General features: G+C 31.4%; 2 protein-coding genes across 6 annotated transcripts; one reads left to right on the top strand and one right to left on the bottom strand.

Annotated features, from left to right (window-relative positions):
* The first annotated feature begins 633 nt into the window (after positions 1-633).
* Positions 634-24,115, top strand: LOC139517981 (O-methyltransferase MdmC-like). Of its 5 annotated transcripts, none has more exons than XR_011663248.1 (8): positions 634-706; positions 6,396-6,550; positions 7,355-7,511; positions 10,353-10,562; positions 11,200-11,300; positions 22,167-22,272; positions 22,575-22,660; positions 23,458-24,115. XR_011663248.1 is itself a non-coding variant. In XM_071309558.1 (7 exons), the coding sequence occupies exons 2-7, from the start codon at positions 6,425-6,427 to the stop codon at positions 15,351-15,353; spliced, it is 804 nt and encodes a 267-aa protein (XP_071165659.1). In that variant the 5' UTR covers positions 634-706; positions 6,396-6,424; the 3' UTR covers positions 15,354-15,411. The 5 variants fall into 5 exon arrangements, 3 of the variants coding, with proteins under 3 accessions (XP_071165659.1, XP_071165661.1, XP_071165660.1); XR_011663249.1 differs by having other exon boundaries at positions 639-706; positions 6,410-6,550; XM_071309558.1 differs by lacking the exons at positions 22,167-22,272; positions 22,575-22,660; positions 23,458-24,115 and adding exons at positions 14,115-14,264; positions 15,294-15,411.
* Positions 4,236-6,049, bottom strand: LOC139515530 (calphotin-like). Its single transcript, XM_071305106.1, has 2 exons — positions 6,020-6,049; positions 4,236-5,561 (listed from the first exon to the last, which is right to left on the bottom strand). Exons 1-2 carry the CDS (start codon positions 6,047-6,049, stop codon positions 4,236-4,238), a joined length of 1,356 nt encoding a protein of 451 aa, XP_071161207.1.
* Positions 24,116-24,568: the final 453 nt, after the last annotated feature.

The following is a 24,568-nucleotide window of genomic DNA, read 5'->3' as shown; positions in this document are numbered from 1 at the left end:
AAGTCCAGATGAGCCAGCAATAGAGTTTGATATGTCAGAACCCAAACTTCATGAAGTGATGCCAACTTTAAAGAGCAGCATCAATACCCGGACCAAATGGCGTTACATACAGAGTTTGTAACAAATGTCTAAACGTCTCACAACAACTATGGAGATTAGCATAGTTATATTTAAGAAAAAAAACATTTTATGTCAGACAATCCTGTTATTACTGTAAAAGATAATCAGGCAAAAATGCTGAAATTATTTTAACTGTCTACATTTAACTGTCCGTTTGTGACATCTAGTACTGTCTAGTGAATTGTTTATTGTACATACTAGTATTTAAATAAAATTTTATCAAAAGGAAAACTAACGTCGAACTAAGTAGAAGTAGAAGTGTCACGATAAAGTACTATAATGCTGAAAGTGGCGTTCAAAAACCATCAATCAAATCAAAGCGGATTGTTAACGGGTTAAGTCGTAAAACATCATTATTCTTTTTAAATAGATTCGTATCAATCTTTTTTCGGGCTTCGTTCGGCTTTTTTTAGCTATTTACTCAGATTTTTAAAAACAAAATAAAAATCTGCGAAAACAAATACGACAACATATCATATGGACAAAAATATCCATGTTTTACCTGTATATAAAGTTATAAATAGCTCACAGGAAAACTTCAATGATACACACATGACACACGTGACGAATACATCGTAAACACAAGGTATATATGTACATAATTGAATTTTGAAAATTAAAATCCTATTAGATTTACGTACATAGTACTGTAGAGTATAATTTGAACATTGTCTGTGCGCTTTAAACACATGAAATTTATAACGAAACCTGTCCTCGTTTTGTATCCTGATTAGTCTTTTTTAAAAACAAAATCAGCGTTTGATGCGAATTACAAAATTTCCATCCTGGTATTAGGGAGCTACCATTTGATTTTTATGGGAGGGCTAGGAGGAAAATTTTTGTCCTGCATTTTTTTTAGCTGTAATCTCTGTCCTGCCTTTTTATTTTTCACTCTGTTCGGTCCTGCCTTTTTTTTTTTTTTTTAGTTTATCCTGACTTTTTTTTTACCTAAATTGTCGTCCTGACTTTTTTTTTGCAAGTGACTCATCCTGCCTTTTTTTTTTACTCAAAACTCCTGTCCTGCCTATTTTTTTCAAATTTCATCCTAGCCCCCCATAAAAATTAAATGGTAGCTCCCTTAATATGACGAGTTTATTTACAACCACTGGGTCGATGCTACTGCTGTGGAGTTTTTATTCTACGATGGTATCACCAGCCTAGTAGTGAGCACTTCTGTGGTGACATGAATTATCATTGATATGGTCATAATTATAAATTAACTGTTACAAAACATTGATTTTTGAAATACTTAGGCTTTTCTTCCTCCGGAATAGATTACCTTATATATTAGCTGTATTTGTCCTGAATGCTCTTCCAACTTCGTACTTTATTTTGCCTTTTTAACTTTTTGGAATATTACCAAATTTCAATTCTGGTATCTACAACAACAAATGGAAGTTTTTAACGACCTTGACTGGCTATTCAGCCCTTGCACGGTCGGCTATGACTATGATGAGTTTATTTATTATCTGCATTTTAGCAGTCCTAAAAACAGTTCTGGTCTGATATTATAAGAATGAAATTTACTGGCAGGGCTACTTTTCTAAAGTTAACTTCGAGAGCAGTATCAGCTCCTTATGACTGTTCTTTGTTAACTGTTGTACAAGCTAATATCGGACTGCATCCATCTGCAATAGGTTGATTTGACAATAATTCGGATCCTGCAACCCAATACACTCTGTATGTGTAAACATCACAGATTGACAACAAGACTTATTTTAAAAAATATCAAACGAACGTTCGTACAAATTCCACTCAATATTACAGGAACCCGAATCACTAAAACATGGAAAAGGGGCAGTTGTACGATAGAAGAACAACTTGATATGTAGAAAACAACAAAAAAATCAATATTTGCAATCAAATTGGAGATAAAATTTTATATCATTGTATCTGTAATTTATTTTATAATTCTCTTACTTTCCGCTAGAAAGAGCAACATAATAAATAATGCGAAGACCCACCTGAATTTCCTGTTGTCAGTTATTCTTGATTATGCGGAAACAAAAGGATCGAAATGGTGACAATGTAAAGATTATATAATGTGCACATACAACTTCCTCCGTCCTAATTGACCGTCATGACCATTATGGAATACTAGTACCCGTTTCGCCGGTGATAGCGGATATGTTTTTAATGTCGTAGCTACAATCCTGTCCCCTTTTCCCGAATGTAACCTACCGAATTAGACTTTATATTACCGGCTGTGTACTAATATGAGCAAAACGAGCAGGACCTTACCGAATTACCCCAAGTTTTCTGTGGGGTTTGTATTATACAGTCTTTAGTTTTTATTATTGTTGTATTTGTCTATTATTATTTTTCTGTTTGTCTTTTCTTTTTTTAACCAAGTCGCTGTCAGTTTATGAGTTTGAATGTCAATCTGGTATCTTTCGTCTTTCTGTTTTGTATCCAGGTACTGTAACGAAAACTGAGCGGTCGGGCCTAAGTATTAAACTATTTATATGTATCCCTTAGTGAGTTGCTATACGAACGTTTTAGTAAGAATGTATAAAAATATGTTAAATAAAAGTTATTACTGGTCACCCTTCTTTGGTAGGGTGGTACTCTGGTTTCGTGGTACTCTGGTTTCCTGTCTTCACCCTTGTAAGGTTGGTCACTCTGGTAAATTAAAGAGTTGGATAAAAAGGGTTATATAAGGAAATACGTGTTTGGCCTGTGAAAGTGTCTGTGTGTTTTGTATACACGTAACTCTCTATATTTATGTTTGTAGGAATAAGACTCGTTAAAAAAAATCTACTTATATTTACTTTAAGATGCATTTAATATCAACAATACAGATAAATATTAAATAACTTAACAAAAGTATAGCCTTATAATTTTTTATGGATATATTCTTTATAAAGCACAAAGGTGTCAGTATTCACCTCAAAAACTAACAAAACCTTTGAATAGACTTATTAAGAAGGGATATAGTTACGATACTGTTGTCAGGTCACTTATAGGGTCTTTGCATCGGAACTAAATACATTTATTCAAAAAACAGTTGTTGGCATGACACGGGTTATGTTCTTCTCATATATGTTATGATGGTATGATACTAAACCCCTAACGGGAAGGATTGTGCCTGATGTTCATATGATAAAATCATAATCTTTCAGTCAGTTTACTTGAAGTCTGGAGCTGGCATGTCAGTTAACTGCTAGTAGTCTGTTGTTATTTATGTATTATTGTCATTTTGTTTATAAAATATTTTCTTTGGTTACATCTGTTGACATCAGACTCGGACTTCTCTTGATCTGAATTTTAATATGCGTATTGTTATTCGTTTACTTTTCTACATTGGCTAGAGGTATAGGGGGAGGGTTGAGATCTCACAAACATGTTTAACCCCGCCGCATTTTTGCGCCTGTCCCAAGTCTGGAGGCTCTGGCTTTTGTTAGTCTTGTATTATTTTAATTTTAGTTTCTTGTGTACAATTTGGAAATTAGTATGTCGTTCATTATCACTGAACTAGTATATATTTGTTTAGGGGCCACCTGAAGGACGCCTCCGGGTGCGGGAATTTCTCGCTACATTGAAGACCTGTTGGTGACCTTCTGCTGTTGTTTTTTTCTATGGTCGGGGTGTTGTCTGTTTGGCACATTCCCCATTTCCATTCTCAATTTTATTATAGTTAAATATATTATTCATGATTTGTGTGATATTTTGGAGTGATTATGGAGTAATGCCTCTTTGAAAAGACACATCCAACTTCACGTTTATTTTGCATCAACTTAAAATCTGAAAGCTTAATTCGGAATATTATGTTTTATTAGTAGCAACTGGTTATGTAATATGATTATAATCAACAAACACACAAACAAACAAACAACCAAATATTTTATTTGCCAATCATGGCGCTCAAAATGAGCAGAATAATAACAACATAATTTTCAAACATAATGTAAAGTAAATTAAAAATAGGTTAAACAAAGTACATAATATGATTGATTTTGATTTAATTGATTGATATAAAATATAAACGTAAATAAAGTAAGCAATTTGTATTAAAAAAAAATACATAAAATGACCCATTGTCTGTTACTCTGGTCCCTTTATTGGACTGCACACCTCATAGTATACTAATAATTTATTAAATGTAAAAGAAATAATTATATAATTCTATATCTTATAGGAATAATAATAGGAATACTAATAGCAATACTAATAGCAATACTAATAGCAATATTAATAGCAATACTAATAGCAATACTAATAGCAATACTAATAACAATACTAATAGCAATACTTATAGGAATACTAATAGGCATACTAATGGGAATACTAATAGCAATACTAATAGGAATATTAATAGGAATACTAATGGGAATACTAATAGCAATACTAATAGGAATACTTATAGGAATACTAATGGGAATACTTATAGCAATACTAATAGCAATACTAATAGCAATACTAATAGGAATACTAATAGGAATAGGAATATTAATAGGAATACTAATAGGAATACTAATAGCAATACTAATAGGAATTCTAATAGCAATACTAATATAAATACTAATAGGAATAATAATAGGAATACTAATAGCAATACTAATAGCAATACTAATAGCAATATTAATAGCAATACTAATAGCAATACTAATAGCAATACTAATAGCAATACTAATAGCAATACTTATAGGAATACTAATAGGCATACTAATGGGAATACTAATAGCAATACTAATAGGAATATTAATAGGAATACTAATGGGAATACTAATAGCAATACTAATATCAATACTAATAGGAATAATAATAGGAATACTAATAGCAATACTAATAGCAATACTAATATCAATACTAATAGGAATAATAATAGGAATACTAATAGGAATACTAATAGCAATACTAATATCAATACTAATAGGAATAATAATAGGAATACTAATAGGAATACTTATAGCAATACTAATAGCAATACTAATAGCAATATTAATAGCAATACTAATAGCAATACTAATAGCAATGCTAATAGCAATACTAATAGCAATAATAATAGGAATAGGAATAGGAATACTAATGGTAATACTAATAGGAATACTTATAGGTATACTTATGGGAATACTTATAGCAATACTAATAGCAATACTAATAGCAATACTAATAGCAATACTTATAGGAATACTAATAGTAATACTAATAGGAATAGGAATACTAATAGGAATACTAATAGGAATACTAATAGCAATACTAAAAGCAATACTAATAGCAATACTATTAGCAATACTAATAGGAATACTAATAGCAATACTAATAGCAATACTAATAGCAATACTTATAGGAATACTAATAGGAATACTAATTGGAATACTAATAGCAATAATAATAGCAATACTAATAGCAATACTAATAGCAATACTAATAGCAATGCTTATAGGAATACTAATAGTAATACTAATAGGAATAAAAATAGCAATACTAATAGCAATATACTAATAGGAATACTAATAAGAATACTAATAGGAATATTAATAGGAATACTAATAGGAATACTAATACAAATAGGAATACTTATAGGAATACTAATAGCAATACTAATAGGAATACTAATAGGTATACTAAAAGGAATACTAATAGCAATACTAATAGCAATACTAATAGGAATACTAATAGGAATATTAATAGGAATACTAATAGGAATACTAATAGGAATACTAATAAGAATACTAATAGAAATACTAATAGAAATACTAATAGCAATACTTATAGGAATACTAATAGGAATACTAATGATTTTGACGGTTTTAATCATTTATGTATGTACATAAGAAAGTATAAAAAATATAAAACTCGTAAATCAGAAAGCATGGAAAGGGGGTTCATAAAAACTGACAAAATTAAACGTTGGACGAATGGAAAACAACTGTCATATCTTTCAGAATAATTGTACAATCATTTCCTTAACTGCAATCACGTGCATTCTCATACATCTGAAACTATCTTGCAAAGATCTGCCAATCTTTAATGTACTAAGTCGTAATCTTTGTAGCAAGCGGAGCCTTTCAACTGAATATGTTAATGATTTGACCGGTAGTGATTTGCCGAACGTAACATTCGAGTGCTTAAAGCACAATTTTCTTCAAAACATATATCACGAGTTAAATATTTCAAAAAAGGGCTTATACGATTAAAAGCAAAAACAACTTGCTGTTTTATTTCATAATAACAATATTATCAGATGTGTCAATTAGCGTTTACGTTGATTTTTTTAAAGCTACGAAAACCGTTGTCGTCCTGATAAATCTTTTTTTTTTTTTTATATATAGTTACTGAATTTTAGTAATTTTAAAGAACAATGTCAGGTTCACACCACCACGACCCAGCTGTGAGAAAACTAAGAGAAGTCATTACATTAGCGAAATCAATGGATGTTCCAGAGACTGTTATTTCTGGTTTAGAAAGGGTTGGTGAACTGATGAAGGTAACGAGCTTACTTTTAAGTTTTGAATCAGAATAATTTTCTTCAAGACAATATTTTTGTTTTCAGAAAAAAAACATTTAAGCCACGGACCTTAATGTGACTGCTGAATGAAAGTTAAATTTGAAAGCTTGGGTAAACATTATGAATGTAACACATTATGTCGCAACATTATATACTTATATTTGGCCCGATTTTTTTTCGTTTTAAAATAAAGCATACAATGATGACATGAAAATTAAAATTAAATTGATACTTTGATTTTATATATATAGAAACAATAAGATGATATGAATCTACTGTCATGTCAATAAAGACCAAAGGACAAGGGTGTGAACAATTGCATTTCACCATATACGGCCATTAATGTGCAAAACTAATACGGTGTAGAGAGCTATGCAAGATTCTCGATGGGCAACATGTGAAATCATTCAAAAAAGAAAAACATTTTCCTAATTTATGCTGCAACAATAAACCTATTACGACAGACATCAAACAACGACCATCACTTGATTAAAAATTGATGAATCTGAACAGGCACATAACGAATGAGGCGGGGTTAAAGATGTTTGTGCTCGCTCATCATTCCCCAATATGGGCCAGCATTGTAACAACACCGCATAAAAACAAATTGAAGCCATCCGTTTGAAATTTGAACTGCTTGAATGATTAATCTGGTACCAAACACACAAATAAATAACGCAAATTCATAAATAACGTCTCTTCTCAAACCCGATATCGTAGTGCTAATTAGAAGTGTCAGAAATAATCCTTTAATTTCAGTAATGGTTTTATATTATCATGTAGAAAAGAGATGACTACTGTGATCAGAAAACATCAGGACCTAGTGAAGCTATGGCAGCTCTTATCAAAGACACGCTTGAGCATCCATGGAAGCAACTTTTTAATGAAGAACAAACCAAATGGGACATCAATCCAGTAATGATGTCTGGAAATCTTGAAGGTTAAGAAATAATTACATGTACACACATTTACTTTTATATATAAACCCTTCGCTTTGCCATTAATACGTCAGTGTGAAATGTCTTGCTTAGCTTTTGTTGACAAAAAATTAACAAAATATGACTGGTTTAAAATTTACTTGATACAACTAAAGATTTCACAGCCGATACTTGTATTATAGATATGTACGGTAATAGTCTATAGAAACGACCAATTAGTATAGTTGATGGGTATTGGATCATGTAGAATAAGACATACTACACATATGATTATAACTTATATGTCCTACAAGGGAGAGGTGTAACTAGCTATTTAATCCACAATTTTCTACATAAAAAGATGTATGTACCAAATCAGGAAAAGAACAGTTATCCATTCGTTTGTCTTTTTGTTTAATTGTGCTGCATGTGAACATAAATAAGAGTTTACATTTCAAACAATTACCACTCAGTCAACGAAATCAGTACTGGTCTAAATGGAAAATATAATTGCATTAAGGGTCTTAAAGTAGTCAATTTCAGAATATTCAATCCCTCGGTGTTTATACCATAGCAAATGTAGATCGTTTCTCATTGTTGTATTAACAATGCTAGAACTATAGTTTCTCAGTGGGTATTAACAATGCTAGAACTATAGTTTCTCAGTGGGGTATTAACAATGCTAGAACTATAGTTTTGTAGATCGTTTCTCAGTGTAGTATTAACAATGCTAGAACTATAGTTTTGTTCATGAAAAATAATCGCCTAAACAAACAACTTTGTAAGCAAAAATAAAGTTTAAACAAAGTTAAGATGAATTTGAAATTGTATAAACTAACAGAAAAAAGTCATTGTAAAGTGCAAGTAATTTTTGACAATATACTTATCATCGGGGGTTCATCGTGTGTTAGATTAATTGTATGAATGATTTGATGCGTTTTTATGATATGGCTCATACTATACTTTAACTGTACTTCATGTTTTGTAGGCGTTTTTATGATATGGCTAATACTATACTATACTTTAACTGTACTTGATGTTTTGTAGGCGTTTTTATAATATGGCTCATACTATACTTTAACTGTACTTGATGTTTTGTAGGCGTTTTTATAATATGGCTCATACTATACTTTAACTGTACTTCATGTTTTGTAGGCGTTTTTATGATATGGCTAATACTATACTATACTTTAACTGTACTTCATGTTTTGTAGGCGTTTTTATAATATGGCTCATACTATACTTTAACTGTACTTCATGTTTTGTAGGCGTTTTTATGATATGGCTAATACTATACTATACTTTAACTGTACTTCATGTTTTGTAGGCGTTTTTATAATATGGCTCATACTATACTTTAACTGTACTTCATGTTTTGTAGGCGTTTTTATAATATGGCTAATACTATACTTTAACTGTACTTCATGTTTTGTAGGCGTTTTTATGATATGGCTACTACTATACTTTAACTGTACTTGATGTTTTGTAGGCGTTTTTATAATATGGCTCATACTATACTTTAACTGTACTTCATGTTTTGTAGGCGTTTTTATGATATGGCTAATACTATACTATACTTTAACTGTACTTCATGTTTTGTAGGCGTTTTTATAATATGGCTCATACTATACTTTAACTGTACTTCATGTTTTGTAGGCGTTTTTATGATATGGCTAATACTATACTATACTTTAACTGTACTTCATGTTTTGTAGGCGTTTTTATAATATGGCTCATACTATACTTTAACTGTACTTCATGTTTTGTAGGCGTTTTTATAATATGGCTAATACTATACTTTAACTGTACTTCATGTTTTGTAGGCGTTTTTATGATATGGCTAATACTATACTTTAACTGTACTTGATGTTTTGTAGTCGTTTTTATGATATGGCTCATACTATACTTTAACTGTACTTCATGTTTTGTAGGCGTTTTTATAATATGGCTCATACTATACTTTAACTGTACTTCATGTTTTGTAGGCGTTTTTATGATATGGCTAATACTATACTATACTTTAACTGTACTTGATGTTTTGTAGGCGTTTTTATAATATGGCTCATACTATACTTTAACTGTACTTCATGTTTTGTAGGCGTTTTTATAATATGGCTAATACTATACTTTAACTGTACTTCATGTTTTGTAGGCGTTTTTATGATATGGCTAATACTATACTATACTTTAACTGTACTTCATGTTTTGTAGTCGTTTTTATGATATGGCTAATACTATACTTTAACTGTACTTGATGTTTTGTAGTCGTTTTTATGATATGGCTAATACTATACTTTAACTGTACTTGATGTTTTGTAGTCGTTTTTATGATATGGCTAATACTATACTTTAACTGTACTTCATGTTTAGTAGGCGTTTTTATGATATGGCTAATACTATACTTTAACTGTACTTCATGTTTTGTAGGCGTTTTTATGATATGGCTAATACTATACTTTAACTGTACTTCATGTTTTGTAGGCGTTTTTATAATATGGCTAATACTATACTTTAACTGTACTTCATGTTTTGTAGGCGTTTTTATGATATGGCTAATACTATACTATACTTTAACTGTACTTCATGTTTTGTAGTCGTTTTTATGATATGGCTAATACTATACTTTAACTGTACTTGATGTTTTGTAGTCGTTTTTATGATATGGCTAATACTATACTTTAACTGTACTTCATGTTTTGTAGGTGTTTTTATGATATGGCTAATACTATACTTTAACTGTACTTGATGTTTTGTAGGCGTTTTTATAATATGGCTCCTACTATACTTTAACTGTACTTCATGTTTTGTAGGCGTTTTTATGATATGGCTAATACTATACTATACTTTAACTGTATGTTTTGTAGGTTATGTATTGAAGTTTTTAGTGAACACTTCTAAAGCAAAGAAGGTATTAGAAGTAGGTTTATTTACGGGATGTAGTGCTTTAGGAATGGCAGAAGTTATGCCAAATGATGGAACGGTTGTTACATGTGAATTTGATCCATATCTAGCCAAACTTGCAAGGACCTATACGGACCGATCACCTCATGGTAAAAAAGTAGAAATTCTTATAGGTAATAAATAATATCTTATAATTATATAATATTTACGTCTAAGCCAGTGACAACTATAAGACAGATCATTCATTGGATAACCAGTAAAGTTGATACACGACTGACAACACATATATTAAAAGTACACAATCACTCTAAATATCAGCACAAAAATGTTAGATCAGAAAATTTGCGGAAGCAAAGTTTGTTCGTCGCTCGCCGGCATTCGAGCTCATGCCATTGAGTTGTCCCAATATCCCAATATCAGTAGTTCGAATCTCGGCAAAGAATAAACATTTTTTTCTCACAAAAATTGGATCAAACAATCTTCAAACAAAATCAAGTCAAATGTCATTTTCAAAAAGAGTGCACAAGTACTCGATTTCAGGCTGATGATTAATTTCACTCCATAAAATGTTAATTGTACTCGATATATCGCAGTTTGACGTCTCCAAAAATGAAACTTTGCGGTACAACGTCATTACATCCCCTGAAACTGTTTCGTATTCCCTATTTGCGCTCAATAATGTCGATTTTCATTAATTATAAAAATCATAAAAGCAAAGGTTAATGGTTTAAGATCGCTCTTATCTCTTGGGTATTAACGTTAAACAAAAACATACAAATAAAACATTTTCTCAAACCTAGCTTTTTTTAGGCTCAGCACTAGACACAATTAAAGACCTTTCAAAAAGAGGAGAACAGTTTGATTTCATTTTCATAGATGCTGATAGACCTGGAAAATCTGAATACTTTCATGTAAGTTTACTGAGATGAAATTCGGTAAGATTGCATCTATAAATATCAACTTAAAAACTAAATATCAAAATTACTGAACAACTTTAAATGGATAATTCATTAGAAAAAAGTAAGATCACAACATACAGAACTCTGAGGAAAATTCAAAACGGAAAGTCCCTTATCAAATTAATGGCAAAATCAAAAGCTCAAACACATCTTAACGAATGGAAAACAACTGTAATAATTCCTTATTTAGAAAATGGTGGATTTAACCTTGTTTTAAAACTAGCTTAACCTCTCACTTGTATGACGCACAGTCGCATAAAATTCTATTATACTGGCAACAGTGTGTTATGAAACAAATAGACTTTAATGCTATTTTGTTCAAATAATCCAACTTTAATTTACAGTGATTGGTTTAAATAGAGATACCTTTGTACTTTATAGTACAGCTTTTCAGTAATGTAAATTACCCTTATTATGTTGTGATAACTTAAATAATTAGACTTTTCTAGCAGAGCATATTAAACTTACAATATTAGATTTACATCCAATATGTTTCATTGGTAATTTTATTTGTTTATAGTTATATATGTACGAAAACAATTTTGTACTCATGCTTTCCTTAATGATTATTTATTTTTTCGTTATTTATATTTGAGGTGGGACCGATTTCTTCTTATATTTTTTCACTTACATTGTCAAAACCTTAAAATGATTTAAGCTTAAAATAATAAAATATATAATACTTCACAGTATTCGCACAAAAATTATCAACAATTTTAACATTTTGAATAAGATATAAACATTTAAGCACTGCAAATTTTAAACGTATTTGTAGAATTTTGCATAGAAGGACGTCTCAAATCGAAATTAATGAAGTTTAATCAAAAGAGCAATGTATATACAACTCGTCTAAACATCAACCCAACAATGTTAGATCTGTAAATTTGCTTTCGCAAATTTTTGGTTCTTCCCTCGCCGGGATGCGAACCCATGCTACTGTGATATCGTGACACCAAATCGCCTGCACTGCAGCCGTCCCGCTAGACCACACACCTGGGCTCTCAAAAAAAGAGCTTTCGCTGGCCGTGTGTTACCTTTCCTCGTCAGTTTTAATCTAGCGGCGTACTACAGTACATGATATATAAGGCATGAAGATGTTATTGTTACAGATCAGCTAAATTATCTATAGTAAAGGATCCTACAAATTAATGTAATATACAGTCACAGAAAATAATTATATTTATAAGTACGTCTGAGTCAGTTACAACGCTACAACAGATGTATCCATCGGATCGCCATCAATGATGGTGATACATGGCTGTGTACATAATGTATTTACAACTCGTCTAAACATCAACCCAACAATGTTAGATCTGTAAATTTGCTTTCGCAAATTTTTGGTTCTTCCCTCGCCGGGATTCGAACCCATGCTACTGTGATATCGTGACACCAAATCGCCTGCACTGCAGCCGTCCCGCTAGACATATATATATATATATATATATATACAACTCGTCTAAACATCAACCCAACAATGTTAGATCTGTAAATTTGCTTTCGCAAATTTTTGGTTCTTCCCTCGCCGGGATTCGAACCCATGCTACTGTGATATCGTGACACCAAATCGCCTGCACTGCAGCCGTCCCGCTAGACCACACGACCACCTGGGCTCTCAAATAAAAGAGCTTTCGGTGGGCATGTGTTACCTTTCCACGTCAGTTTTAATCTAGCGGCGTACTACAGTACATGATATATAAGGCATGAAGATGTTATTGTTACAGATCAGCTAAATTATCTATAGTAAAGGATCCTACAAATTAATGTAAGATACAGTCACAGAAAATAATTATATTCATAAGTACGTCTGAGTCAGTGACAACCCTACAACAGATGTATCCATCGGATCGCCATCAATGATGGTGATACATGGCTGTGTACATAATGTATATACAACTCGTCTAAACATCAACCCAACAATGTTAGATCTGTAAATTTGCTTTCGCAAATTTTTGGTTCTTCCCTCGCCGGGATTCGAACCCATGCTACTGTGATATCGTGACACCAAATCGCCTGCACTGCAGCCGTCCCGCTAGACCACACGACCACCTGGGCTCTCAAATAAAAGAGCTTTCGGTGGGCATGTGTTTTACTCATGCCCACCGAAAGCTCTTTTATTTGAGAGCCCAGGTGGTCGTGTGGTCTAGCGGGACGGCTGCAGTGCAGGCGATTTGGTGTCACGATATCACAGTAGCATGGGTTCGAATCCCGGCGAGGGAAGAACCAAAAATTTGCGAAAGCAAATTTACAGATCTAACATTGTTGGGTTGATGTTTAGACGAGTTGTATATACATTATGTACACAGCCATGTATCACCATCATTGATGGCGATCCGATGGATACATCTGTTGTAGGGTTGTCACTGACTCAGACGTACTTATGAATATATATATATATCCCAACAAATTTCAGTTTTGGTTAAGAATGGTCTAATTTTTGGTTTTTTTTATTGACAATACAAATATTCAAAAATCTGTCTCTATATAAAAATACGAGGATTTGGTATGGTTATCATTGGGACCATTTCTACGGCCTTCAACAATGAACAAAACTCATAACGCATAGTAAGCTACAAAGAGAACTGAAAAGTTATTTGTGGCTACTTATAAGTGGACCACATGTTAGATTACAAACAAACATATTATTATGAATTTTAGAAATGATCGTTTAAACATTTCAGTGAAAATTGGCCCTAGCTCTTTTAATCTTAAGGTGAATAGTGATTACATAAAATAAAGGTAAATACTTTAATAATATATTTCATGAAGATAGCCCTGAACAATTTATTGGCACCAGGAGGTACTATTGCCCTAGATAATGCGTTATCCGGTGGTAGATCGTATATGACAGATACGCCCGACGACGATGGAATAAAGGATGTGAATGAGACAATAGCGACAAGAGAGGATATCTACCATGTAAGTGACTTATATATATGTGATCATTGAATTCAATATATATTACTTTGAATATGGACCAGGGTGTATTTTTACATCCTTCTTCGTACTACTTGGATACTCTCATATCAAGCTGAATTATTTTATATCTTCCTGAAGGATCAGTAAACAAATAGTTAGTCTTAAATTAAAAGGAGTAGGTCCAGTAAGACCCCTTTTTGGCCCCAAAATATAGCAGTTTTACCAAATTGTTAAAATGTAAATTTTTAGTTATTTATTGCACAGTAAAATGCTTCTGCTACATAAATATGGGATATTGTTGACAAAACAATGCACATATATATCGGGTACTAGCACCATTAAGTCATGCTAAATTACTGAAAACTTCACAGTTCTAGCATTTTAGTTAAATTTTAGACGGTTTTCGTGTAAAACGAAAGTGGCCGCATTCGTGTTCATCCTTAATATTGAAATGTAAGTTGTATTTTACGATAATACATAGCATATATAAAGGTTGAGGATGAACACGGATGCGGCCACTTTCATTTCAGACAAAAACCAGCTGAAAAGTGACATTTTTCGGCATATTTGGTAGATTTTTCATATTTCAGCTTGAATTGATGTGTTTTTTATGACTAAGGCAGTTAAAATCTTTCACATAAACTAATTGATTCAAATAAAATAGACACTTAAGTGTTTAAAAAGTGTTCAAAATCTTTCATCAGATGAACCTGAAATTTGAGGCCAAAATCAGCCCTTACCGGACCTACTCCTTTTATGAAATAACAAACTTTTTTTAATTTCAATTTTCTTTTTCAGCTGACTATGCGGTATGGATTTTGATCATTGTTGAAAACCGTACGGTGACCTGTAGTTGTTAACTTCTGTGTCATTTGGTCTCTTGTGGAGAGTTGTCTCATTGGCTATCATACCACATCTTCTTTTTTGTAAATAATGTTTCAAGCAGTCTGCAAAGACACCAATCGACACCATGTGCTGCTATACTTAACTATTTTAAGATAAGTTATTTCATATATTGTATTTTTTTAGGTCCTACTTCCTGTTAGAGATGGGATCATGCTGGTAAGAAGAAAAACGGACATGGATTAGGAATAAGATACAATCATTTTTAATATGCCGTCTGTAGCAATAAAAAGTTTTCAAATTGCTCTTGCAAATTGTTTTTGACTTTACATCTTTTTCTGTAATATAATAAAATGATTACGATAGATCTCTGACCTGCTAATGAGAACCTAGACCAGGCCGATATATATACTTACAATGTACCAAATCAATAGAAATACAGATTTTACCACACAACCCCATTTATAACGATATTCATCCACTCGATGGCGTTTTTAAAATATATGATTTAACCATCGAGAGTGGACAAATATTGTAGAAAAATTGTTAAAGTGGTAAAAATCTGTTTCTGCAATGATTTGATATGGAATATGTGGAATGAAATTGGTTATGGTGACAAGTTAAGTCGACTCGGTTCTTGTTGACTAAACTGTGCCTTCTAGATGTCTTTACATCAATTCCTGCTTTATTGACGTGTAGCCTACATTTAGTTTTGTTTAGTGGTCTGACTATCATTGTAAGATTAGAGTAATATGAGCATTGTTTTTGGAATATGTAATTGCTTCAACTGATAAAAATAAATGAGTTGTGTTTAGATAAGATTTCAAAATAGGAATAATTTACACAGAAGAGTTTCTATTTCAAGTATAAACTATATGTAATTTTGATTGGCTGACATCTATTTCGCATCCTCTGAAATTAACCTTCATTTCAAAAAGAAATGAAACATTCATGATGTCTCGAGCTTCCACAATAAAGTGCATAGATAAATCATAGAAAATCTTCATAGAACTTATAGAAATTGTGTTGAGCCTAGCAAACAAATGTTATTATAAGTAACGAATGCTTCTATTAGTAATTTTATAGTGTTGTTCAAGTGTTGACTATGCGCACATTTTCAAAATGAAACGCGGAATTACTAAATGTATTTTGGTCAACCCTTTTACACCCAAACAAGTTGACTAAAAGTAACATTCGATTCTTAAGGTAGTATAGGTGTCTTTCGCCATCTTGGATTGTAAATAATAGAGAACCTTAGGTCCAGATTGTCAATCAAATTAGCATTATTAAATGAGGAATGCAAATAACTAATGTGAAATTTCATTTAAAAGAATACATTTGATATATTTTAACTTATAAGTATAAATATTATTACAAGTTAGGGTTATTTTGCTTGATTTGTGTTTGTTTGAAGAGCTATTTTAAGAGGAGGTACAATGTAACTATGATATAGTGCATTTCTGAAGGAATCTACATGAAATTTTGCTATTTTGAATTTTATCCGTAATACAAGTACGGGGACCCTATCGTTTCTTTTGACTTTAGTTTTCTACGTTGCGTCTTGTGAACCTTTTTTATTGTCTGTTTGTCTTTATTTTTAACCATGACGTTGTCAGTTTATTTCTGATTTATGAGTTTGGATGCCCTCTGTTATCTTTCGCCCCTCTTTGATACAATCAAAGCATTTTCTAAAAGCTATCTTCTCGTATTTTGTTTTACAAGTCTATCATTTAGTGTAGCTTTTATTCATACACTGATATTTTTCCCGTATAATTCATACATGTGTCATTTTGTCAAAAACTGTAGCTTGAGAAAATGCTCGGAACTTATCATTTTTATTATTATTTTTTGAACATATTTAAATAGATCCTACGTTTTGGCGAAGTATGAACAAATTCTATCATTTCTACTTTATACTCCCATACCACGTTAACTTAAACAATCAAAATGTCGACAAAAAGAAGAGCCCAGTCGGTTTTTACTGCACATCCATTATACCAAAGGGGCATTAGCTGTCATTTTTATGTTCACTTTTTTTTACTCAAATTTTCATATTTGATGTATAACATTCTAATTAGTTATCAAAGGTACCAGGATTATAATTTAGTACGCCAGACGCGTGTTTCGTCTACATAAGACTCATCAGTGACGCTCATATCAAAATATTTATAAAGCCAAACAAGTACAAAGTTGAAGAGCATTGAGGATCCAAAATTCCAAAAACGTTAAAACGTACTGTTAACCAACTAATCTTCGCGAGAGATTAATTTTTGTCGCGAACATGTTAAACTTGGATCTTTCCTTATTTAGTTGCATCTAGTAAATGTGAAAATCGTGATATAAATCGACGTAAAATGGACTAGGAAGGACTTAACGTGAAATACAATATCCACAAAAATAATTTGGTTTACAGTTTATCCAAATTATAAAAAGTCTAAAATAACCAATTTACATGGCACTGGCTCGTAACGCGCGTCTGGCGAAAGTGTAAAATTTCAGTCTTGGTATCCAAGATGATTTATTTACAATTACTGTGTCGATGCCACTGCTGGTGGAGATTTATTTCCCTGAGAGTATCACCAGCACAGTAGTCAGCACTTCTGTGCTGACTTGAGTTATCATTGATATGTTCATAATAAATTAACTGTAAACAAAACTTTGAATTTTGAAATACTAAGGCTTTTCTACTTCATGAATAGATTACCTTAGCTGTATTTGGCAAAACATTTAGAAATGTTTGGTCCTCAATGCTCTCTTACTCCGTACTTGATTTGGCCTTTTAAACATTTTTTGATCCGAGCGTCACTGATGAGTCTTTTGTAGACGAAACGTGCGTCTGGCGTAAGTGTAAAATTTTAGTCCTGGTATCTATGATGAGTTTATCTTTGATATATATCATCGTTTCGTTTGTATTTTAGTCTATACACCATCTTATTAACCTTCAAGTTGACCTCTGAAGACTGTCGACGATCATATACTTGCAAGTGAATAATTCACCATCGCTGTTTTTAGCTTATTTTGACAAAATTGAATCATACTGGTTGCTTTAAGCGAATTATTATTTCACTATTTCACTCTTATTAATGATGCACAATCATATATATTTTTTTTTATATATCTCGAATATGTAGAAAGTGCCCCTTTAATATTTAAACATAAACATCTTGATCATGACAGTTAAGAGCACAGCAAATTTTTAACAGTGCGTTTTTGAACTATAAAGCAATGTCCAGTAAGATAAACTGGAGGCTCTAAAGAGCCTGTGTTGCTCACCTTGGTAACCGGAACACCTTAGTTTTTGGTGGGGTTCGTGTTGTTTATTCTTTAGTTTTCTATGTTGTGTCATGTGTACTATTGTTTTTCTATTTGTCTTTTTCATTTCTAGCCATGGCGTTGTCAGTTTGTTTTCGATTTATGAGTTTGACTGTCCCTCTGGTATCTTTCGTCCCTCTTTAGGTCTATATGCATATTAAACAGAGGACACTGGTGGACTCATGACAAAATTGTGTTTTGGTGACGGTGATGTGTTTGTAGGTCTTACTTTACTTAATATTATTGCTGCTTACAATTATCTCTATCTATAATGAACTCGGCCCAGTAACAGTGGAGTATTTTGTAAAAATTTACAAAATTTATGAAAATGGTAAACAATTTACTATAAATGACCAAAACTCCTTAAGGGGTCAATTGACCATTTCGGTCTTGTAACTTATTTGTAGATCTTACTTTGCGGAACATTATTCTTGTTTACAGATTATCTCTATTTATGATAATATTCAAGATAATAACCAAAAACGGCAAACTTTCCTTAAAATTACCAATTCAGCGACAGCAACCTAACAACGGGTTGTCAGGACAGATAGATCTTGACCTTATCAACAATTTAACTCCATCAGATTTGCTCTAAATACTTTGGTTAAAGAGATATAAGACAAACTCTACATTTTACCCCTATGTTCTATTTTAAGCCATGGTGGCCATCTTGGTTGTTTGGCCAGGTGACTGGACATTTGTTTTATACTAAATATCCCAATTATGATTGTGGTCAAGTTTGGTTAAATTTTGCCCAGTAGTTTCAGAGGAGAAGATTTTTGTAAAAGTTACCGACGACAGACGACGACGAACAACGGACGCCAAGTGATGAGAAAAGCTCACTTGGCCCTTCTGGCCAGGTGAGCTAAAAATGAATGTCGATTTTCTGTTGTCAAATTGGCAACAATCAAATTATCATCAAATTATGGTGTTTTATTTTTACTTTTATAATTATAGTTAATATTATTATTAATATCTTATTTTTATTATTAATACTCTTTATTATTATTATTATTATTATTATTATTATTATTATTATTATTATTATTATTATTATTATTATTATTATTATTATTATTATTATTATTATTATTATTATTATTATTATTATTATTATTATTATTATTATTATTATTATATTATTATTATTATTATTATTATTATTATTATTATTATTATTATTTTTATTATAATTATGCCAGATTTGCAGTCAAAAACCTGCGTCATGTGTGGCTTTTTGAATGTTGGAATAAGTCCAATTTAAACTTGGCATATATGGAATAATATATATATAGGAATGCCTAACCAACCATATTATATTGATTTTTATGAAGACCTTTATTTAACATATATGGAAATATTAAATCGCTGTATCAGGAAATACACAGTTGGCACATAATTTCAAATGGGATTAATCTACAGTTAAATATGTTTTGTTCTAGAGAGATACATATCGGACAGTATTGATGACATGTTTAAGAATAAACATCGTTTAATTTAATTTTTAAGAATTGTTTATAGTGTCTTACTAGATTGTGTGAGGTTGAAATTTCCGGTTATTAAATAATCAATTGGTCTTTTTATGAATAACGATTTACAAGCTACTTTGAGCTAAGATTGTGATAAGACCATGTCAGAATGACATTTTACTAGGAAAAAGATATCAAACAACAAAAAACTATAAAATTCCCAATTATTTGAATATTTTGTATCATTCTAATTGAATCGAAACAATTCTATGATACGATTATCTTAGTCAAGAGTTCTGAAGAAGAGTGTGCGCAAGTATCATGGACAATGATAATGAAAATTTCGCTTTTAAATTTTAAATAGCAACTAAACAGTTTGAATTTCTATCAAATGTCGTTCTGTCTTATCGGATTGTATTAAAATAGCAGTAAAAATAAACAAGAATCAAGAATCAAACGTCACATTGTTAAAAGGGGGATATAAAATATAAATGTACAACAGAAATAAATGTACAACAGAAACAAACATCATTGGTACAAAGGTAAAAATAAAATAGGCATTGAAACTGTCCATAAAATACAACACAAGACATATGACTTAGCGATATGACTCAAGGGGGTGGTCATTATAAAACAACGAAAAAGTGCAATGGATAAATATACAATACACTGACCAGAAGGAAAACAAAGGATAGCAAAAATTCAAACTCTGACCAAAAGAAATCAATGGAAAAAAACATGATCAAAAAGAAAACAATGAATGGAAAAACCAAACAAAACCTCGGCCAAAAGTTAAAACAATGGATAGAAAAATTAACAAAACCCTGACCAAAAGGGGGACACAATGAATATTTTAAACAAACAATACCCTGACCAAAAGTAAAAACAATGGAAAGAATAACAAACAATACCCTGACCAAATAGAAAAGAAATACAAAATAAACCTTGAATAAAAAAAAGAAATTGAAAGAAAATCATGACCAAAAAGAAAAAAAATAGTCCATCAAAACAATAAGTTTGAACACAAAAATAAGGAAAAAGATAAAATAAAAACAAACAGTCCAGCAAAACAATAAGTTGGAAAACAAAAAAAAAGAAAAAGATAAAATAAAAACAGTCCAGAAAACCATCAAAGTAAAGAGTCGAAAAACAACCAGATTCAAACCAAAAAAAAAAAAAATGACGGAAAGAAAAGAAAGTAAAATTAATACACAAAAGCTTAATTAATTTGAGCTTCATACAAACCAAGGCTAACCTCAGGGGCTCCGATTAAATATAATTAATAATATGTGTTTTGATAATTTCAGCAAGTGTTATTAAATGCCATCTAGGTTAAATTAAATATCTCGAGTTAAGTATCATAACTGCGGAAGATCATATATAAAACCACAAAAAGTATCTTTGTTTTCTTTAAACAAGTTTCCAAATGCAACCGATCTGGTGACGATTTAAAAATCATTTTGCTGCATCTCGGAGAATAAAAAACTTATTTATAATTATATAAATAGCTCCTTTTGTTGAAGAAGCATGCAAAGTTCATAATATTATCCTGAGCAGTCCCATTAGTAGAGATGTAGTTCCAGTAACACGTCATAATATTATCCTGAGCAGTCCCATTAGTAGAGATGTAGTTCCAGTAACACGTCATGTCGTGGTGTTGTATTCTTTACAGGACATAATGAATGAAATCCTCTGAAATAAAATGATTGACGGTTTCCAAATATTTCTATTTATATCTTTATTACTGGAATTAATTGAATGCCCTTGAATGGTTACGTTGTTTTTTCCACTCCTTGAAGCAAGTTCATATATACGGATATTTACAATATATGCTTGATTACGCAAAATTTAAATAGCTTTGTTTGAATTAACTGAAATTTAAAAGGCTGATTGAGAACAATATTATTTCCGTGTATTTGATAAATTCTACTGAATCTGAAAAAAATCATCGGCAATTGCTATAAAAGAACAAATATAATAATATGTAAGCATTTACGAAAAAAAACTTCAATAAGAGACATGGATGTTACATATGTTTACGTATTTCTTTTAACTTTTTTCAATGTAATATTAGAAGTATCTTGTCAAGGTACGTAATCTATATAATATGTTTAATTCATTTTTTTTTATTTTTCAATAACAATTATCGGATGTCCTTTGGACCAAAGGTAAACTCAGTTTTTTTTAGTTTTTTCTCATCATTTTTGTAAGCTAAAATGATTAATTTTAAAGCAATAGTTTTTCCTGATTTTAACATCGGCAATATTTTTTACTTTAGCTCCACAAGAGGAATGTCCAGCAACCTATCATCAATGTACAGGTGGCACATGGTGTTGTCCAGAAGGTCTTTATTGCACTGGAACATCTCTATGTTTATCAATTAAGTAAGTAAATTGTAATTAATAATCTCAAAAAATGTTGATTTTCTTTATCGAACCGTCATGCATTTCGTCTCTATGTTCAATAAGTAAGATTGTTTGTTTAGTTTTCTTTTTTTTTCTTTTCTTTTTTGGCGTATACCCCACGCATTCTTTCAAAATTGATAATGTAAATGGGGAATGTGTCGAGGTGACAGCGAACCGACCAAGAGCTTCAAAATGGCAGAAGGTTACTGTTGGGTCATATATTATCAATATTTGATAATTGAAGTATGTAAAGCATTGAATGATGTTTTTTTGTATTTCAGTGGTATGATAGTATTGGTGATATTGTCTTCTGTAGGACTTGGAATTTTACTTGCCGTTGTTTGTGTTGTTTATTCAAAATGTACAGGTAGGTGTAAATTGCTTATCGTTGAATCTAGTTTCTACAAATGTGATAAAATCAACACTCTGTATCTTTTGTGACAAAATACATTATCTGCGTCAATTAATCATACAGGCAGTTATTACACTATCTTTATTTCGTAAAAAATTTTCTTTACTGGCTGTATACGAGTAAAAAACGTAGCCAGTTATTATAATGACTTCCTTACATATCAATATTTATTTTTTGTTACTGTCTGTATTCGAGTGAGATATGTAACACGGCCAATATTAATATTTACGTTTAATTCTAATGGTAAACGGCAGATAAACAATGATGAAAGAACAGTTCCTAAACAACTAAATTAATATTTTTACACAGCCGTTTTTTTTTGTATGTACTGCTATGTGCAATTTCTCCATCAGTATCCTGTTATAAAAACCTTTAAAAATATTATGATAACGAGATTTTATAAATGAATTGTCACACTTTTGTTATCTGAAAGAAGTGTTTAAGGTATCACAGTGCGATCACTGTAAACTGAATAACAGTGCTTTCATGCGTCAGAAGATTGAAATACAATGTCCTCTAGAAATTAAAAGGGGATATATCTTTTCAAAGAAATATGAAATGTTTTTACTTAGAACATCTTGTTGTTTTAATAATTACCAATCGCTTTCAATAGTATATAAGTTGTCATTACAAAACATATATTTTTATGTAATACATGTTTCCTTTCATCAACTAAAAAAAAATAACATTGAATAATTTAGAATATAACAACAATGATTCTATTTCAAAAACAAGATTTCTTTCAATTGTAGAGATACAACACAAGACAATTCAAGTGAGACCAGCAAAACAACATGCTACCATTCCCGTAAAAAGTGGAAATAATCATTCACCACCATATTACATTGTTTAGCGTGATATATTCCTTCTTTTATTAAAAACTATGCATAATCACAGTGAATGTGAGATGGAAAGATATACTCACAGTGAATGTGAGATGGATAGATATAAATCGTAGGAAAACAACAAATAACATGAATACTTGCGTTACTAGGGTAACATATTCGGGTATACCAACGATTGACGTATCAGCTGTATAAAATAAGCAGTTAATTAACATACCGTCCCTGTATCGGCGGCGTGACAGTTAATTTACATGAATCGAACATACTTTATAAGTATCAGCGGTGTGACAGTTGATGTACATGTACGAAACATACCTTCCCAGTATCAGTGGTGTGACAGTTGATTTTATACATGGATGGAACATACCTTCCCAGAATCATCAGTACAGTTAAAGTAAGAGAAAAGGACGAGAGCACCAGAATCGATGTCTGCGATGTAAAAGGTTAAGATGAACTAAATTTGTTTTGTCTTAAATTTGATAGGACAATCCGGTGTTAAGTTCATCTACACACTACAATTACTCTTCTGATAATATTAGATGTGTAATAAAAAAATATAACAAAACTAGCGCTTTTTTCATTAGGCCTTAAATGTGTTTGCTATTAAACTACTCAACTGATGATGATGTCGTATTAATGCTGATGTTGAATTTCGTCTGAGGTTGCTATACGTCGTATTTATCTGCCCTTGACATGTGATACACAGATAATAATACATGGCAAAGTCCGTATCACATGCCGTACCATCCCGAGATACCAATATCAGCCCGAGGGCCTTTAGACCCAATAGATGATATCGGCCGAGTGTGATACGGCATTAGGATTTTGCCATGTTTATACACTTTATCATATAATATAATTGGCGAGTATATCGGAACTGCATATTGATCCAAACAATCTTTGTAATCTTCCGATTTATTTTTGCCTTGTGTTTTTATCATATAATGGAACTGCTTCATTATTCATCCGAAGCACTTGGGTTAATTTACCATTTGTGTCTGTAGTCCATAGAAATATT

This window comes from Mytilus edulis, chromosome 3, assembly GCF_963676685.1.
Source record: "Mytilus edulis chromosome 3, xbMytEdul2.2, whole genome shotgun sequence".
In the NCBI taxonomy this organism is placed as follows: Eukaryota; Metazoa; Mollusca; class Bivalvia; order Mytilida; family Mytilidae; genus Mytilus; species Mytilus edulis.
This window is presented reverse-complemented; position numbering and strand designations above follow the sequence as displayed.

Coding starts and splice junctions, on each gene's coding strand:
- LOC139515530 (XM_071305106.1), bottom strand. CDS start 6,049: ATGCACGTGATTGCAGTTAAGGAAATGATT. Junction 5,562..6,019: donor TTGCAGTTAAGGAAATGATT/GTACAATTATTC, acceptor TATTCCTATTAG/TATATTGCTATTAGTATTGC.
- LOC139517981 (XM_071309558.1), top strand. CDS start 6,425: ATGTCAGGTTCACACCACCACGACCCAGCTGTGAGAAAACTAAGAGAA. Junction 6,551..7,354: donor GGGTTGGTGAACTGATGAAG/GTAACGAGCTTA, acceptor ATTATCATGTAG/AAAAGAGATGACTACTGTGA. Junction 7,512..10,352: donor GATGTCTGGAAATCTTGAAG/GTTAAGAAATAA, acceptor TATGTTTTGTAG/GTTATGTATTGAAGTTTTTA.